Source organism: Oncorhynchus mykiss, chromosome 19 (assembly GCF_057628025.1).
Source record: "Oncorhynchus mykiss isolate SJ-2025 chromosome 19, ASM5762802v1, whole genome shotgun sequence".
In the NCBI taxonomy this organism is placed as follows: domain Eukaryota; kingdom Metazoa; phylum Chordata; class Actinopteri; order Salmoniformes; family Salmonidae; genus Oncorhynchus; species Oncorhynchus mykiss.
Window position 1 is genome coordinate 59727724 of NC_143040.1, and position 20832 is coordinate 59748555.

The window sequence follows — 20832 nt, forward strand, 5'->3', positions numbered from 1 at the left end:
GTTCTAGAGGGGTTAGGTCTTGGTCTGGGTGTGGTTCTAGAGGGGTTAAGTTGTGGTGGTGGTGTTGTTGTTCTAGAGGGGTTAGTTGTTGGTCTGGGTGTGGTTCTAGAGGGGTTAAGTCATGGTGGTGGTGTTGTGGTTCTAGAGGAGTTAGGTCTTGGTCTGGGTGTGGTTGTAGAGGGGTTAAGTCGTGGTGGTGGTGGTGTTGTTGTTGTTCTAGAGGGTTTAGGTCTTGGTCTGGGTGTGGTTGTAGAGGGGTTAAGTTGTGGTGGTGGTGGTGTTGTTGTTGTTCTAGAGGGTTTAGGTCTTGGTGTGGTTGTAGAGGGGTTAAGTCGTGGTGGTGGTGGTGGTGTTGTTGTTGTTCTAGAGGGTTTAGGTATTGGTCTGGGTGTGGTTGTAGAGGGGTTAAGTTGTGGTGGTGGTGGTGTATGGTCCTAGACAGATTAAGTCATGGTGGTGCTGTTGTGGTCCTAGAGGGGTTAAGTCGTGGTGGTGTTGTTGTGGTTCTAGGGGGGTTAGGTCTTGGTGGTGGTGGTGTTGTGGTTCTAGAGGGGTTAAGTTGTAGTGTTGTTGTTGTGGTTCTAGAGGGGTTAAGTCATGGTGGTGGTGTTGTGGTTCTAGAGGGGTTAAGTCGTGATGGTGTTGGTGTGGTTCTAGAGGGGTTTTGTCATGGTGGTGTTGTTGTAGTTCTAGAGGGGTTAAGTCATGGTGGTGTTGTTATGGTTCTAGAGGGGTGAAGTCGTGGTGGTGGTGTTGTGGTTCTAGAGGGGTTAGGTCTTGGTGTTGGTGTTGTGGTTCTAGAGGGGTTAAGTCCTGGTGTGTTGTTGTGGTTCTAAAGGGGTTAAGTCCTGGTGTGTTGTTGTGGTTCTAGAGGGGTTAAGTCCTGGTGTGTTGTTGTGGTTCTAGAGGGGTTCGGTCTTGGTGTAGATGTAGTTGGCGATAAACTGGGTCTTGGTGTAGTTTTGGTTCCTTCTGGGTTGAGTCTTGGCATATAAGGGTTTTTTGAAAGTTCTGGTCTGGTTCTGGATGTGGTAACTAAAGGATATGTTGTTGTCATGGATGTGGTTCTTGGGGTTTCTAGTCTTGAACTAGATGTGGTTCCTAAGGGGTGGAGTCTTGGTCTAGATGTGGTTCTCAAGTGTTCTAGTCTTGGTCTAGATGTAGTTCCTAAGTGGTGGAGTCTTGGTCTAGATGTGGTTCCTAAGGGTTCTGGTCTTGGTATTGGTCTGGATGTAGGATTCCAGGGGCCTGGTCTTGGTCTCGGTTTCCATGGCTCCGGTGTTGACTCCATTTCTGCAGGTTAGGGGCTGGAGGATTGATGCCAATACCACACCAACCCTATTAGCACTGACCAGCACCCTGCCTCCTCCCACCCCACCCTGCGCTAGTTGAGTTCGGGGAACCCTGCGCTAGGTGAGTTTGGGGAACCCTGCTCTAGGTGAGTTTGGGGAACCCTGCTCTAGGTGAGTTTGGGAACCCTGCGCTAGGTGAGTTTGGGGAACCCTACTCTAGGTGAGTTTGGGGAACCCTGCTCTAGGTGAGTTTGGGGAACCCTGCTACCCTGCTATTTCAAAATACACTCCAACACATTTCACAACACCACCCATCGACAGCACGCACACACACCCTTCTCACCTCCATCTTCAGTAGTACAGTTGACCTCTGTATTAGAAGTGTTGTAAGCCCCATTGGACACCTGCAGGGAAACCCTGTAGCGCGTGTTGGGCTGCAGGTCACCTATCACAGTCCAATCGACCCCGGGTGGGAAGGTCAGAGTTCGTCTGAGGTGAGAGGATTCGACCCTGAGGGTGTAGAGTTCCACCTCACCCTGGAGATCCTGTAGAGCTGAGGGGTGGAGAGAGACAGTTGACGGAGAACTCATTGTCAAAATCAACATTTGGCATCTGGTAGCCTAGCATTTAAGAGCGTTGGGCCAGTAACCGTAAGGTTGCTTGTACGAATCCCTAAGCTGACTAGGTGATAAATATGTAGATGTGCAATTGAGTAAGGCACTTAATCCTAATTGCTCCTGTAAATTGCTCTGGGTAAGAGCATCTGCTAAATTACTAAAATATAAAATGTAACATGACAATATGGAAAAGGTTCCTAGAACAGCATAGTAGTCTCGTCCTATCCTACTGAATAAGGTCCTGTTTATGTGAATAACAGTTCAGACTGTCATGACAGTATTATACAATGAGGGAAAAAATATTTGATCCCCTGCTGAATTTGTATGTTTGCCTGCTGACAAAGAAATGATCAGTCTATAATTTTAATGGTAGGTTTATTTGAACAGTGAGAGACAGAATAACAACAAAAAAATCCAGAAAAACGCATGTCAAAAATTTTAGAAATTTATTTGCATTTGAATGAGGGAAATAAGTATTTGACCCCTCTGCAAATTTAGTGACTTAGTACTTGGTGGCAAAACCCTTGGCAATCACAGAGGTCAGACGTTTCTTGTAGTTGGCCACCAGGTTTGCACACATCTCAGGAGGGATTTCGTCCCACTCCTCTTTTCAGATCTTCTCCAAGTCATTAAGGTTTCGAGGCTGACGTTTGGCAGTCTTCAAATGTTTGAATATTACATTATTTGTGATGGGATGAAATGTGATTTTAGCTTCTAAATTGTGAGATGTGGGTTTTCATAAGATATTGCTGCTCACTCAGTGTCCCGCCCACGTGAAGAGACAGAGGCTGTAAACTATGAAACACACCCCTTTTCTCCCTTCCTATATAAAGCCTTGACGACAACATAGCTTCCTGTTCCGAGGATGTGAGGACGACGGTCTGATGTCAGAATGGTTCAGATAATAACTACAGAACAAAGCCAACATCAGCATGAGCTTTGGTTGCAAATGGTATGAACTTTGAACTCTTATTCACGACTGAAGTTATACCTCCTAGCCGTTGAGTTAGCGACCACAGCGGCAAACGCAAGTTAGGAAGGAACAGACAGAGTATCCCATCTACCACACAACGACGTTACTACAACATATTCAATTGACCACCAGAGACATTCTTCAAAGGACAAAGGACTCAGTTTGGCAACACGGTCTTCCATCTACCACCAACCTACCGACGCGCAGCTCAGAGTAAATATAGAATTATAGAGAATATAGAATTTAGAATGCATAAGATACTGTATTTACGATAGCACAGCTTTTTTCCTTTGTTCCTCAGTCTCCCACTCTTTCACTCAACCCAGCCCCCTTTCCTTTGTGTAACAAGCTGTCATATCTGTTCCGCCCGCCAGGGAAGTTTTCCTTCATGACGTAATTTGTAATCAAGTTATGACTTAATTATGTATATGAGTGATTAGTTAGGTATTTAGTAAATAAATGATTAAACCCAATTCTGTATTGCTGATTCAAATTGTTAGCCAGGGCTCTTGCAGATAACCAAGAATTTACAACTTTCAGATGAGACTGAATTAAGACGATAATTGATATTGACAGCTATTGATGTAAAATATTACTATGTCTTTAAGAGTTTATTCGGAAGATAATCGCACTATAAATATTATTTCGTGGTGCCCAACTCTCTAGTTAATTACATTTACATGATTAGCTCAATCAGGTGATATTAATTACGGAGAAATTATTTTATAGAATTGCAAGTCATATCACATAATCCGGCATAGCCAAAGACACGACAACAGGTAACAAACTGAGATTAGGAGCACTCCCTTTAAGAGTGTGCTCCTAATCTCAGCTCGTTACCTGTATAAAAGACACCTGGGAGCCAGAAATCTTTCTGATTGAGAGGGGGTAAAATACTCATTTCCCTCATTAAAATGCAAATCAATTTATAACATTTTTGACATGCGTTTTTCTGGATTTTTTTGTTGTTATTCTGTCTCTCACTGTTCAAATAAACCTACCATGAAAATGATAGACTGATCATTTTTTGTCAGTGGGCAAACGTACAAAATCAGCAGGGGATCAAGTAGTTTTTTCCCTCACTGTATATGGCACTAAAATATAGCTTCTTACAGGGTTCTGTCCAGCTGATGTGTATGGATGTATGGTTGATGGTCTGGACAGACAGAGAGGGCGGGTGGAGGGGTACTCCTGCCAGGGTAACACCCGTAGCCAGCTGTCCTGTAGAGTAGCCCACGTCATTATAGACCAGTAACTGGTACTGGTACCATGTGAACCTACAGCGTCAAAATGGACCAGGCAAAGGTTAGACAACACACACTTGCATTCAGGCACATACAAAGACACGCACACATGCACTCACACACACATACTGTACCAAAACACATCCTGTTTCAAAAGTGGTGCAATATCTAGGCTAATACAAAACAATTACTAGCAACATGGGCTAACACGAACTTCAACGGCAATCGATTATATTTCCACTATGAACAATGTAGGCCAGCACAGCAGCGAAAGTCCAGAAAACTGCTTAAACTGCTTATGCATCTAAAAGTGTCTAACTTGAAGCTAGAGTAAACGTCAGTAGTGGAGAGAGAAGCCTTTTAGCAAGCACAGGGACAAAATCAGCTGCTGCCGAGTGCCAGCCAGAGATTAGCACAAAATAATTAAATTATTTGAATATTTGCTTAATGTATCTTTGAGCGGCATTAAAAGATGGCATCGGAGCGCGAAACAGCTCTGTACACAGTGGCGGCGGTTTGCTCTAAAGCTAATTTTGGTAATCTCACCTGCTAAGGCCTTTATCTTGGTGAAACAATTTGTCTCCGGCGTAAACATTGAACCAGCGATGGAGATCTGCCGGGGGCTGCGCGGCCAGCGGCTGACGGCTTTTACGTCTGAGCAGCTCGTATCTGAGGACCACACCAAACACACGGATAATCACACACACATACACACACAAACACAGTCTATTTCCCTCTATCCCTCTATTATCTCTCTGTCTCTCTCTTTCCACCCCTCTCTGTCTCTTTCTCTGTAACTCTACCCCTCTATCACTCTCTTTCTTTCTTCTGCAGTCTCTCTCTCTCCCTCTCTATTCTCTAATTCCTGTGGTGTTAGTGTTATTCACTCTTACAGTGATGTTAATGTGGGCTGCAATCAGAAGGGCAGGCCTTATTCCAGCTTTCATAAACCAACTTAAACAAACACACTGATCTGAGCTGTGGAGGGGAAAGTACTCATGAATTGTAATGGTTCACCATGAAAACAGACTGTTATTTAGCTCCTAATCGTGACGAGAACAGAGTAGGAACTAAAGTGGTAAATACTCACACACACAGATAACGAGCTAGATAATTAACACTCACGTTCACGCAAGTCTCTGTCTGGTTCAGTGAAGAGTGTGTGAGACTATTGAGAGTAATACTGATATGGATGTTGGATACTAGTGCTACGTAGATGCTGGATGCTAGTGCTACGTAGATGCTGGATGCTAGTGCTACGTAGATGCTGGATGCTAGTGCTATGTAGATGTTGGATGCTAGTGCTATGTAGATGTTGGATGCTAGTGCTACGTAGATGCTGGATGCTAGTGCTATGTAGATGTTGGATGCTAGTGCTATGTAGATGTTGGATGCTAGTGCTACGTAGATGCTGGATACTAGTGCTATGTAGATGTTGGATACTAGTGCTACGCAGATGCTGGATGCTAGTGCTATGTAGATGTGGATACTAGTGCTACGTAGATGCTGGATGCTAGTGCTACGTAGATGCTGGATGCTAGTGCTATGTAGATGTTGGATGCTAGTGCTACGTAGATGCTGGATGCTAGTGCTACGTAGATGTTGGATGCTAGTGCTACGTAGATGTTGGATGCTAGTGCTACGTAGATGTTGGATGCTAGTGCTACGTAGATGTTGGATGCTAGTGCTACGTAGATGTTGGATGCTAGTGCTATGTAGATGCTGGATGCTAGTGTGACGTAGATGCTGGATGCTAGTGCTATGTAGATGTTGGATGCTAGTGCTATGTAGATGTTGGATGCTAGTGCTACGTAGATGCTGAATGCTAGTGCTATGTAGATGTTGGATGCTAGTGCTACGTAGATGTTGGATGCTAGTGCTACGTAGATGTTGGATGCTAGTGCTACGTAGATGTTGGATGCTAGTGCTATGTAGATGCTGGATGCTAGTGCTACGTAGATGCTGGATGCTAGTGCTATGTAGATGTTGGATGCTAGTGCTATGTAGATGTTGGATGCTAGTGCTACGTAGATGCTGAATGCTAGTGCTATGTAGATGTTGGATGCTAGTGCTACGTAGATGTTGGATGCTAGTGCTACGTAGATGTTGGATGCTAGTGCTACGTAGAAGTTGGATGCTAAGTTATGTAGATGTTGGATGCTAGTGCTGTGTAGATGTTGGATGCTAGTGCTGTGTAGATGTTGGATGCTAAGCTATGTAGATGTTGGATGCTATTGCTACGTAGAAGTTGGATGCTAAGCAATGTAGATGTTGGATGCTAGTGCTATGTCTGATCTTAGCATACTGGGGCTCAGCTACAGCAGCTGCTTGAACTCTAACTGACTATCATCTACTTTACAACCTGACACACATTTACACACAGATTTACCTTTCTGCATTTAATTTGTGTTGTGTATCTCTACCTCACAACTGGAACCCTGGGTTTCCCTCAACTAAGTGGCCTGGTAATAATACAACATTTACCTGAGGTTAGGTCCGTTGGGCCTGTCGGGAGGTTGCCAGGATACGGCCAGGAAGGACTCACTGACGGCCACCACTGCCAGTGGTGCCAGATCCTGGGGGATTGTGGGTAGTGTAGTCACGGCAGTGGGCAGGCTCTCTGTGCAACCCCCAATAAGGCTACCCCCGGAGGAGCAGGCCAGGACGGTGACCAGGTAGTTAGTGTAGGGCACCAGGTCTGTTACCGTGACGGTGAGGTTGGACAGGTCGTCGTGGGATACGCGCGGGTCAGGAAGGCGGATCTCATAGCGGTCGATCACTCCGTTAGCAATGACAGGAGGGGACCACATGACCTGAGGAGAGAGGGAGGGAGGCACACACAAACACACACAGACACACACACAAATACACACAGACACGCACAAAGTCATGTGGATATTCTCAATTCTTACCAGGGAAGCACTGAAGGCTATGCAATAAAACTGGCATCATCTCTCCCAGAGTGCAGTGCAGAGGTGCAAGCGGCCGAGGGAGGCCTGTGATTGGCAGTTCAGAATGTTATATGCTTTAGATCGCTTTTAGATGGATGAGTTCCAGGAAGTGATGTTGTACTACTGTACAGTGTGTGCGTGTGTGCAAACAGCCATGTGTGTGTGCTTGCGCATGCCTACGTGTGTATGTATGTATGGGAATTACATGCTTGTGTGTGTGTGCGTACAACTCTGCACCGTGCAGAAAGAGAGAAAGACACCCTGACATTGACCTGAGTGGCAGATTCCCTTCAACACATATAAAACAGATTTCATCCTTGCAGGCTAACATGCTAAAATAATGAAACCGCAGTAATGGAATTGTTATATACAAAAACTACAGCATGTTGCCTAGCTAGCGCTGCCTGCGTGTGATTCTGTCAGCATTTCAGGGAATTAAAAAGGCAAAAAATGTGTGGAATCACTGTGCAGTTCAAAGCGGAGCTTGTAGAGACATAGTATGTGATTAGAAAGAGGAATTCATTCTGCTCTGATTTTCGGTAATTAGGTGAGAAAATTAGGTAAAGGTGTGTGTGACCTGTAACACACACATACACATATACACACACACTACCTATAAGTAAGGGCTCAGGGCTGTGTGTGTGTGTGTGTGTGTCTGTGTGTGTGTGTGCTTGGCGTGGGTGTGTGTGTGTGTGTGATGGCCTTCACTTCCCTTTCCTTCAATTTCTAAATAATTAGAAAAACACAGGAATAAAACAACTAAAAAACCAAAGCTTAGCTGAAAAAGAAGTAACAAATCACCACTAGCTGTGAATAAACACACCAAACACTAGACTGCAGGAAGCCCCAGTGATTGCTAAGACAACCAGACAAAACACACTGAGACCATTGAATCAGTCGGTTGGTAAATAAATAAACTGCTGAATAAACTGATAAATATGCAAATAGCAGAACCAGTCTTAGCGTCTTACATGTGTAACTCTTCTCACCTCGTTAGCCATGTAAACGCAGCTGTTAACAAATTAATGAAATAACAATAGTCTGAAAAAACAACAACAAATAGAAGTCAGGGTTGGGGGAAATGAATTATTCAAACTAGTTTATGTAAATGGTGGTCTTTGTTTGAAGTCACCAGCACTTCAGTCTGTGTTTCTGGCACTTTCTCAAGACTAGAGGAAGAGACAGAGAAGTGTGTCTGTGTGTATGTGTGTGTGTGTGTGTGTGTGTGTGTGTGTGTGTGTGTGTGTGTGTGTGTGTGTGTGTGTGTGTGTGTGTGTGTGTGTGTGTGTGTGTGTGTGTGTGTGCGTGGACCCCCTGTGCGTGTGTGTGTGTGTGTGTGTGGAGTCTGTGGGTGTATTGGTACAAAGAGGACCGCTAAGCTGCAAAGCCTGTTTGGTGACATGAATTCCCCCTGAATGGTGTTTGTCAGGCAGCAAGGCCCTGCTAGCTAGGCCTCTCTCTCTCTCTCTGGAGACCCCTCTATTCAACCAGCAGGTACACTGCTAGGATTTATACCACCTTAAAACACTGATAGCACCCTGGATGGAATTACTCATGTTCTGAGAAGAAGCTGTATTGTCCTTAGTAAAGTACCAGAGGGAGTAGGATTGAGGTAAAGGCAAGCTTAGTCTGAGGTTTATATAGTAATCATGAATGGAAAACAGTTGGATTCTCAGATTCCAGTATGATTTTAAAGAGAGAGGCAGACCGGAACAAGAAAGAGAAAGAAAGGAAAGAAAGAAAGAGAGAGATCAGTAGATGGAAAGAGCAGTTGTGCTGGTATCTGATACGTATTCATTCCATGCTTCCTGACAACAAATTGCAATTTAATACAGAGCGAGAGAGAGAGAGTTATACCTGGGTCTCAGTGAACACTATTGTTTTTTTGCATTACCAGTCAGACATAAACAGGAAGCGTGTAATTGGGCTGAACCAGGAAGAAACACTAAGAAATAAATTACCTCTGACCCCTAAAGCATCGTGACGACAGGGTTGTGTCTGAAATGATGACAGGAATTTGCATTTTCATACAGTTAGCATTAGTGCAGGGGCGTGTGCATATGAATGTATGTGTGCATGTGTGTGTGTGTGGGCGGGACATGATGTGCTAATTTAGATGTCTTCATTCTTACTTAGTTAGATTCTTGTTAATATGGCCGACAGGAAGGAATTCACTACAGACAGGGTCATGATCCTGCCTACTTCCGGAAGGGGACCTTGAGTTTAGTGTCTGAAACACCATTTTGTAAGTGTGTGTGTGTGCGTTTTGAGAGTGTGTGTGTGTGTGCATTATATGAGAGCGAGAGAGCTCAGGGAGGGAACTGTTCAAAATGAATACACACAATATAAGCATGAATACCAATATGACATTGGCCTATATACTGTAGTGTTTCAAAGAATGTCTACCACAACTTGAGGTAGATACATCTTATTGGCTGGTTAGCTGAGACATGGTCTGTTATTGGCTTAGTAACAGCACCAAAACCCAAACTAAAGTCACAACACTCACACCTCCACACAACCACCAACCTGCAGTGAGTCCGGTCCCAGCACATCTACCCGTGGTGGGACTAGACCGGCAGGACGAGAGGGTCTGGTGGTGATGTTAGCCCAGGCACTAGTGTTAGATCCAGCCTGTGTGCTGGCCACTAGGCGGTACTGGTAGGAGGTCCAGGGGCTGAGGGCTGAAGAGTGGTCCAGATAGGAGAGGGGAGGAGGGGATGGGGGAAGTCTGACCACTGTGGATACCTGCTGGGTGCCTCTCACACTCCTCTCCACCACCCATCTACAAACACATGGATAGGAATTAGGATTATTATAAAAAATGCAATATGCAAATCTATACAGGAAGAGAAAACAGATGGAAACTGAAATTCATAACATTTTCGGTTGTAGTTCATTTAAATATTCCCTATATAGTGCACTCTGTTTTACTATGTTTCACTATATTTTACTATATTTCACTATGTTTTACTATGTTTCACTATATTTCACTATGTTTCACTATGTTGTATTATGTTTTACTATGTTTCACTATGTTGTATTATGTTTTACTATGTTTCACTATGTTTCACTATGTTGTATTATGTTTTACTATGTTTCACTATATTTCACTATGTTGTATTATGTTTTACTATGTTTCACTATGTTGTATTATGTTTTACTATGTTTCACTATATTTCACTATGTTGTATTATGTTTTACTATGTTTCACTATGTTGTATTATGTTTTACTATGTTTCACTATGTTTTACTATGTTTCACTATGGTTTACTATGTTTCACTATGTTTTACTATGTTTCACTATATTTCACTATGTTGTATTATGTTTTACTATGTTTTACTATGTTTCACTATGTTGTATTATGTTTTACTATGTTTCACTATGTTTCACTATGTTGTATTATGTTTTACTATGTTTCACTATGTTGTATTATGTTTTACTATGTTTCACTATGTTGTATTATGTTTTACTATGTTTCACTATATTTCACTATGTTGTATTATGTTTTACTATGTTTCACTATGTTGTATTATGTTTTACTATGTTTCACTATATTTCACTATGTTGTATTATGTTTTACTATATTTCACTATGTTGTATTATGTTTTACTATGTTTTACTATGTTTCACTATGTTGTATTATGTTTTACTATGTTTCACTATGTTGTATTATGTTTTACTATGTTTCACTATGTTGTATTATGTTTTACTATGTTTCACTATATTTCACTATGTTGTATTATGTTTTACTATGTTTCACTATGTTGTATTATGTTTTACTATGTTTCACTATATTTCACTATGTTGTATTATGTTTTACTATGTTTCACTATGTTGTATTATGTTTTACTATGTTTCACTATGTTTCACTATGTTGTATTATGTTTTACTATGTTTCACTATATTTCACTATGTTGTATTATGTTTTACTATGTTTCACTATGTTGTATTATGTTTTACTATGTTTCACTATGTTGTATTATGTTTTACTATGTTTCACTATATTTCACTATGTTGTATTATGTTTCACTATATTTCACTATGTTGTATTATGTTTTACTATGTTTCACTATGTTTCACTATATTTCACTATGTTGTATTATGTTTCACTATATTTCACTATGTTTCACTATGTTTCCCTATGTTGTATTATGTTTCACTATATTTCACTATGTTGTATTATGTTTTACTATGTTTCACTATATTTCACTATGTTTTACTATGTTTCACTATGTTGTACTATATTTTACTATGTTGTACTATGTTTTACTATGTTTCACTATATTTCACTATGTTTCACTATGTTGTACTATATTTTACTATGTTGTACTATGTTTTACTATGTTTCACTCTGTTTTACTATGTTTCACTATATTTTACTATATTTTACTATGTTTTACTATGTTTTACTATATTTTACTATGTTTCACTATGTTTTATTATGTTGTACTATGTTTCACTATATTTCACTATGTTTTACTATGTTTTACTATATTTTACTATGTTTTACTATGTTTCACTATGTTTTATTATGTTGTACTATGTTTCACTATAATTTCACTATGTTTTACTATGTTTCACTATGGTTTACTATGTTTCACTATATTTCACTATGTTGTATTATGTTTTACTATGTTTCACTATATTTCACTATGTTGTATTATGTTTTACTATGTTTCACTATGGTTTACTATATTTCACTATGTTTCACTATGGTTTACTATGTTGTATTATGTTTTACTATGTTTCACTATGGTTTACTATGTTGTATTATGTTTTACTATGTTTCACTATGGTTTACTATGTTTCACTATATTTCACTATGTTTTATTATGTTTTACTATGTTTCACTATGGTTTACTATGTTTCACTATGTTGTATTATGTTTTACTATGTTTCACTATATTTCACTATGTTGTATTATGTTTTACTATGTTTCACTATGTTGTATTATGTTTTACTATATTTCACTATGTTTCACTATGGTTTACTATGTTTCACTATATTTCACTATGTTTTACTATGTTTCACTATATTTCACTGTTTCACTATGTTTTACTATATTTTACTATGTTGTACTATGTTTTACTATGTTTTACTATATTTTACTATGTTGTACTATATTTTACTATGTTGTACTATGTTTTACTATGTTTCACTCTGTTTTACTATGTTTCACTATATTTTACTATATTTTACTATGTTTTACTATGTTTCACTATGGTTTACTATGTTTCACTCTGTTTTACTATGTTTCACTATATTTTACTATATTTTACTATGGTTTACTATGTTTCACTATGGTTTACTATGTTTCACTATGTTGTACTATGTTGTACTATGTTTTACTATGTTTTATTATGTTTTACTATGTTTCACTATGGTTTACTATGTTTCACTCTGTTTTACTATGTTGTACTATGTTTTACTATGTTTTATTATGTTTTACTATGTTTCACTATGTTTCACTATATTTCACTATGTTGTATTATGTTTCACTATATTTCACTATGTTGTATTATGTTTCACTATATTTCACTATGTTGTATTATGTTTTACTATGTTTCACTATGTTGTATTATGTTTTACTATGTTTCACTATGTTGTACTATGTTTTACTATGTTTTATTATGTTTTACTATGTTTCACTATGTTTCACTATATTTCACTATGTTGTATTATGTTTCACTATATTTCACTATGTTGTATTATGTTTTACTATGTTTCACTATATTTCACTATGTTGTATTATGTTTTACTATGTTTCACTATATTTCACTATGTTGTATTATGTTTTATTATGTTTCACTACATTTCACTATGTTGTATTATGTTTTACTATGTTTCACTATGTTGTATTATGTTTTACTATGTTTCACTATGTTGTATTATGTTTTACTATGTTTCACTCTGTTTTACTATGTTGTATTATGTTTTACTATGTTTCACTATATTTCACTATGTTTCACTATGTTGTATTATGTTTCACTATATTTCACTATGTTGTATTATGTTTTACTATGTTTCACTCTGTTTTACTATGTTGTATTATGTTTTACTATGTTTCACTATATTTCACTATGTTGTATTATGTTGTACTATGTTTCACAATATTTCACTATGTTTTATTATGTTGTACTATGTTTCACTATATTTCACTATGTTTTACTATGTTTTACTATGTTGTATTATGTTTTACTATGTTTCACTATATTTCACTATGTTGTATTATGTTTTACTATGTTTCACTATATTTCACTATGTTGTATTATGTTTCACTATATTTCACTATGTTGTATTATGTTTTACTATGTTTCACTCTGTTTTACTATGTTGTATTATGTTTTACTATGTTTCACTATATTTCACTATGTTGTATTATGTTGTACTATGTTTCACTATATTTCACTATGTTTTATTATGTTGTACTATGTTTCACTATATTTCACTATGTTTTACTATGTTTTACTATGTTGTATTATGTTTTACTATGTTTCACTATATTTCACTATGTTGTATTATGTTTTACTATGTTTCACTATATTTCACTATGTTGTATTATGTTTTACTATGTTTCACTATATTTCACTATGTTGTATTATGTTTTACTATGTTTCACTATGTTTTATTATGTTGTACTATGTTTCACTATATTTCACTATGTTGTATTATGTTTTACTATGTTTCACTATATTTCACTATGTTGTATTATGTTTTACTATGTTTCACTATATTTCACTATGTTGTATTATGTTTTACTATGTTTCACTATGTTTTATTATGTTGTACTATGTTTCACTATATTTCACTATGTTTTATTATGTTGTACTATGTTTCACTATATTTCACTATGTTTTACTATATTTTACTATGTTGTATTATGTTTTACTATGTTTCACTATGTTGTATTATGTTTTACTATGTTTCACTATGGTTTACTATGTTTCACTATATTTCACTATGTTGTATTATGTTTTACTATGTTTCACTATGTTTTATTATGTTTTACTATGTTTCACTATGGTTTACTATGTTTCACTATATTTCACTATGTTTTACTATGTTTCACTATATTTCACTATGTTTTATTATGTTGTACTATGTTTCACTATATTTCACTATGTTTTACTATGTTTTACTATATTTTACTATGTTGTATTATGTTTTACTATGTTTCACTATGTTGTATTATGTTTTACTATGTTTCACTATGTTGTATTATGTTTTACTATGTTTCACTATATTTCACTATGTTTCACTATGGTTTACTATGTTTCACTATATTTCACTATGTTTCACTATGGTTTACTATGTTTCACTATATTTCACTATGTTGTATTATGTTTTACTATATTTCACTATGTTTTACTATGGTTTACTATGTTTCACTATATTTCACTATGTTGTATTATGTTTTACTATATTTCACTATGTTTCACTATGGTTTACTATGTTTTACTATGTTTCACTATGTTGTATTATGTTTTACTATGTTTCACTATATTTCACTATGTTTCACTATGGTTTACTATGTTTCACTATATTTCACTATGTTGTATTATGTTTTACTATGTTTCACTATGTTTTATTATGTTTTACTATGTTTCACTATGGTTTACTATGTTTCACTATATTTCACTATGTTGTATTATGTTTTACTATGTTTCACTATATTTCACTATGTTTTATTATGTTTTACTATGTTTCACTATGGTTTACTATGTTTCACTATATTTCACTATGTTTCACTATGTTTTACTATATTTTACTATGTTGTACTATGTTTCACTGTTTCACTATGTTTTACTATATTTTACTATGTTGTACTATGTTTTACTATGTTTTACTATATTTTACTATGTTGTACTATATTTTACTATGTTGTACTATGTTTTACTATGTTTCACTCTGTTTTACTATGTTTCACTATATTTTACTATATTTTACTATGTTTCACTATATTTTACTATATTTTACTATGTTTTACTATGTTTCACTATATTTTACTATATTTTACTATGGTTTACTATGTTTCACTATGGTTTACTATGTTTCACTATGGTTTACTATGTTTCACTATGTTTTACAAAGGTTTCACTATGTTTCACTGTTTCACTATGTTTTACTATATTTTACTATGTTGTACTATGTTTTACTATGTTTTACTATATTTTACTATGTTGTACTATATTTTACTATGTTGTACTATGTTTTACTATGTTTCACTCTGTTTTACTATGTTTCACTATATTTTACTATATTTTACTATGTTTCACTATATTTTACTATGTTTCACTATGGTTTACTATGTTTCACTCTGTTTTACTATGTTTCACTATATTTTACTATATTTTACTATGGTTTACTATGTTTCACTATGGTTTACTATGTTTCACTATGTTGTACTATGTTGTACTATGTTTTACTATGTTTTATTATGTTTTACTATGTTTCACTATGGTTTACTATGTTTCACTCTGTTTTACTATGTTGTACTATGTTTTACTATGTTTTATTATGTTTTACTATGTTTCACTATGTTTCACTATATTTCACTATGTTGTATTATGTTTCACTATATTTCACTATGTTGTATTATGTTTCACTATATTTCACTATGTTGTATTATGTTTTACTATGTTTCACTATGTTGTATTATGTTTTACTATGTTTCACTATGTTGTACTATGTTTTACTATGTTTTATTATGTTTTACTATGTTTCACTATGTTTCACTATATTTCACTATGTTGTATTATGTTTCACTATATTTCACTATGTTGTATTATGTTTTACTATGTTTCACTATATTTCACTATGTTGTATTATGTTTTACTATGTTTCACTATATTTCACTATGTTGTATTATGTTTTATTATGTTTCACTACATTTCACTATGTTGTATTATGTTTTACTATGTTTCACTATGTTGTATTATGTTTTACTATGTTTCACTATGTTGTATTATGTTTTACTATGTTTCACTCTGTTTTACTATGTTGTATTATGTTTTACTATGTTTCACTATATTTCACTATGTTTCACTATGTTGTATTATGTTTCACTATATTTCACTATGTTGTATTATGTTTTACTATGTTTCACTCTGTTTTACTATGTTGTATTATGTTTTACTATGTTTCACTATATTTCACTATGTTGTATTATGTTGTACTATGTTTCACTATATTTCACTATGTTTTATTATGTTGTACTATGTTTCACTATGTTTTACTATGTTTTACTATGTTGTGTTATGTTTTACTATGTTTCACTATATTTCACTATGTTGTATTATGTTTTACTATGTTTCACTATATTTCACTATGTTGTATTATGTTTCACTATATTTCACTATGTTGTATTATGTTTTACTATGTTTCACTCTGTTTTACTATGTTGTATTATGTTTTACTATGTTTCACTATATTTCACTATGTTGTATTATGTTGTACTATGTTTCACTATATTTCACTATGTTTTATTATGTTGTACTATGTTTCACTATATTTCACTATGTTTTACTATGTTTTACTATGTTGTATTATGTTTTACTATGTTTCACTATATTTCACTATGTTGTATTATGTTTTACTATGTTTCACTATATTTCACTATGTTGTATTATGTTTTACTATGTTTCACTATATTTCACTATGTTGTATTATGTTTTACTATGTTTCACTATGTTTTATTATGTTGTACTATGTTTCACTATATTTCACTATGTTGTATTATGTTTTACTATGTTTCACTATATTTCACTATGTTGTATTATGTTTTACTATGTTTCACTATATTTCACTATGTTGTATTATGTTTTACTATGTTTCACTATGTTTTATTATGTTGTACTATGTTTCACTATATTTCACTATGTTTTATTATGTTGTACTATGTTTCACTATATTTCACTATGTTTTACTATATTTTACTATGTTGTATTATGTTTTACTATGTTTCACTATGTTGTATTATGTTTTACTATGTTTCACTATGGTTTACTATGTTTCACTATATTTCACTATGTTGTATTATGTTTTACTATGTTTCACTATATTTCACTATGTTTTATTATGTTTTACTATGTTTCACTATGGTTTACTATGTTTCACTATATTTCACTATGTTTTACTATGTTTCACTATATTTCACTATGTTTTATTATGTTGTACTATGTTTCACTATATTTCACTATGTTTTACTATGTTTTACTATATTTTACTATGTTGTATTATGTTTTACTATGTTTCACTATGTTGTATTATGTTTTACTATGTTTCACTATGTTGTATTATGTTTTACTATGTTTCACTATATTTCACTATGTTTCACTATGGTTTACTATGTTTCACTATATTTCACTATGTTTCACTATGGTTTACTATGTTTCACTATATTTCACTATGTTGTATTATGTTTTACTATGTTTCACTATATTTCACTATGTTTCACTATGGTTTACTATGTTTCACTATATTTCACTATGTTGTATTATGTTTTACTATATTTCACTATGTTTCACTATGGTTTACTATGTTTTACTATGTTTCACTATGTTGTATTATGTTTTACTATGTTTCACTATATTTCACTATGTTTCACTATGGTTTACTATGTTTCACTATATTTCACTATGTTGTATTATGTTTTACTATGTTTCACTATATTTCACTATGTTTTATTATGTTTTACTATGTTTCACTATGGTTTACTATGTTTCACTATATTTCACTATGTTGTATTATGTTTTACTATGTTTCACTATATTTCACTATGTTTTATTATGTTTTACTATGTTTCACTATGGTTTACTATGTTTCACTATATTTCACTATGTTTCACTATGTTTCACTGTTTCACTATGTTTTACTATGTTGTACTATGTTTCACTGTTTCACTATGTTTTACTATATTTTACTATGTTGTACTATGTTTTACTATGTTTTACTATATTTTACTATGTTGTACTATATTTTACTATGTTGTACTATGTTTTACTATGTTTCACTCTGTTTTACTATGTTTCACTATATTTTACTATATTTTACTATGTTTCACTATATTTTACTATATTTTACTATGTTTTACTATGTTTCACTATATTTTACTATATTTTACTATGGTTTACTATGTTTCACTATGGTTTACTATGTTTCACTATGGTTTACTATGTTTCACTATGTTTTACAAAGGTTTCACTATGTTTCACTGTTTCACTATGTTTTACTATATTTTACTATGTTGTACTATGTTTTACTATGTTTTACTATATTTTACTATGTTGTACTATATTTTACTATGTTGTACTATGTTTTACTATGTTTCACTCTGTTTTACTATGTTTCACTATATTTTACTATATTTTACTATGTTTTACTATGTTTCACTATATTTTACTATATTTTACTATGGTTTACTATGTTTCACTATGGTTTACTATGTTTCACTATGGTTTACTATGTTTCACTATGTTTTACAAAGGTTTCACTATGTTTCCCTATGTTGTATTATGTTTCACTATATTTCACTATGTTGTATTATGTTTTACTATGTTTCACTATATTTCACTATGTTTTACTATGTTTCACTATGTTGTACTATATTTTACTATGTTGTACTATGTTTTACTATGTTTCACTATATTTCACTATGTTTCACTATGTTGTACTATATTTTACTATGTTGTACTATGTTTTACTATGTTTCACTCTGTTTTACTATGTTTCACTATATTTTACTATATTTTACTATGTTTTACTATGTTTTACTATATTTTACTATGTTTCACTATGTTTTATTATGTTGTACTATGTTTCACTATATTTCACTATGTTTTACTATGTTTTACTATATTTTACTATGTTTTACTATGTTTCACTATGTTTTATTATGTTGTACTATGTTTCACTATAATTTCACTATGTTTTACTATGTTTCACTATGGTTTACTATGTTTCACTATATTTCACTATGTTGTATTATGTTTTACTATGTTTCACTATATTTCACTATGTTGTATTATGTTTTACTATGTTTCACTATGGTTTACTATATTTCACTATGTTTCACTATGGTTTACTATGTTGTATTATGTTTTACTATGTTTCACTATGGTTTACTATGTTGTATTATGTTTTACTATGTTTCACTATGGTTTACTATGTTTCACTATATTTCACTATGTTTTATTATGTTTTACTATGTTTCACTATGGTTTACTATGTTTCACTATGTTGTATTATGTTTTACTATGTTTCACTATATTTCACTATGTTGTATTATGTTTTACTATGTTTCACTATGTTGTATTATGTTTTACTATATTTCACTATGTTTCACTATGGTTTACTATGTTTCACTATATTTCACTATGTTTTACTATGTTTCACTATATTTCACTGTTTCACTATGTTTTACTATATTTTACTATGTTGTACTATGTTTTACTATGTTTTACTATATTTTACTATGTTGTACTATATTTTACTATGTTGTACTATGTTTTACTATGTTTCACTCTGTTTTACTATGTTTCACTATATTTTACTATATTTTACTATGTTTTACTATGTTTCACTATGGTTTACTATGTTTCACTCTGTTTTACTATGTTTCACTATATTTTACTATATTTTACTATGGTTTACTATGTTTCACTATGGTTTACTATGTTTCACTATGTTGTACTATGTTGTACTATGTTTTACTATGTTTTATTATGTTTTACTATGTTTCACTATGGTTTACTATGTTTCACTCTGTTTTACTATGTTGTACTATGTTTTACTATGTTTTATTATGTTTTACTATGTTTCACTATGTTTCACTATATTTCACTATGTTGTATTATGTTTCACTATATTTCACTATGTTGTATTATGTTTCACTATATTTCACTATGTTGTATTATGTTTTACTATGTTTCACTATGTTGTATTATGTTTTACTATGTTTCACTATGTTGTACTATGTTTTACTATGTTTTATTATGTTTTACTATGTTTCACTATGTTTCACTATATTTCACTATGTTGTATTATGTTTCACTATATTTCACTATGTTGTATTATGTTTTACTATGTTTCACTATATTTCACTATGTTGTATTATGTTTTACTATGTTTCACTATATTTCACTATGTTGTATTATGTTTTATTATGTTTCACTACATTTCACTATGTTGTATTATGTTTTACTATGTTTCACTATGTTGTATTATGTTTTACTATGTTTCACTATGTTGTATTATGTTTTACTATGTTTCACTCTGTTTTACTATGTTGTATTATGTTTTACTATGTTTCACTATATTTCACTATGTTTCACTATGTTGTATTATGTTTCACTATATTTCACTATGTTGTATTATGTTTTACTATGTTTCACTCTGTTTTACTATGTTGTATTATGTTTTACTATGTTTCACTATATTTCACTATGTTGTATTATGTTGTACTATGTTTCACAATATTTCACTATGTTTTATTATGTTGTACTATGTTTCACTATATTTCACTATGTTTTACTATGTTTTACTATGTTGTATTATGTTTTACTATGTTTCACTATATTTCACTATGTTGTATTATGTTTTACTATGTTTCACTATATTTCACTATGTTGTATTATGTTTCACTATATTTCACTATGTTGTATTATGTTTTACTATGTTTCACTCTGTTTTACTATGTTGTATTATGTTTTACTATGTTTCACTATATTTCACTATGTTGTATTATGTTGTAC

The 20832-nt window shown here is 33.6% G+C and overlaps 1 protein-coding gene across 1 annotated transcript in view; it reads right to left on the bottom strand.

Moving 5' to 3' along the window:
* The window catches only part of LOC110498381 (usherin), a 432088-nt gene that overhangs the window by 122898 nt on the left and 288358 nt on the right, over positions 1–20832 (bottom strand). The window contains exons 47-51 of the mRNA XM_036955034.2: positions 9607–9862; positions 6611–6939; positions 4673–4795; positions 3996–4159; positions 1636–1845 (exon numbers count right to left, since the gene is read on the bottom strand). Coding sequence (XP_036810929.2) covers positions 1636–1845; positions 3996–4159; positions 4673–4795; positions 6611–6939; positions 9607–9862 — 1082 coding nt within the window. The remainder of the gene's footprint in view (positions 1–1635; positions 1846–3995; positions 4160–4672; positions 4796–6610; positions 6940–9606; positions 9863–20832) is intronic.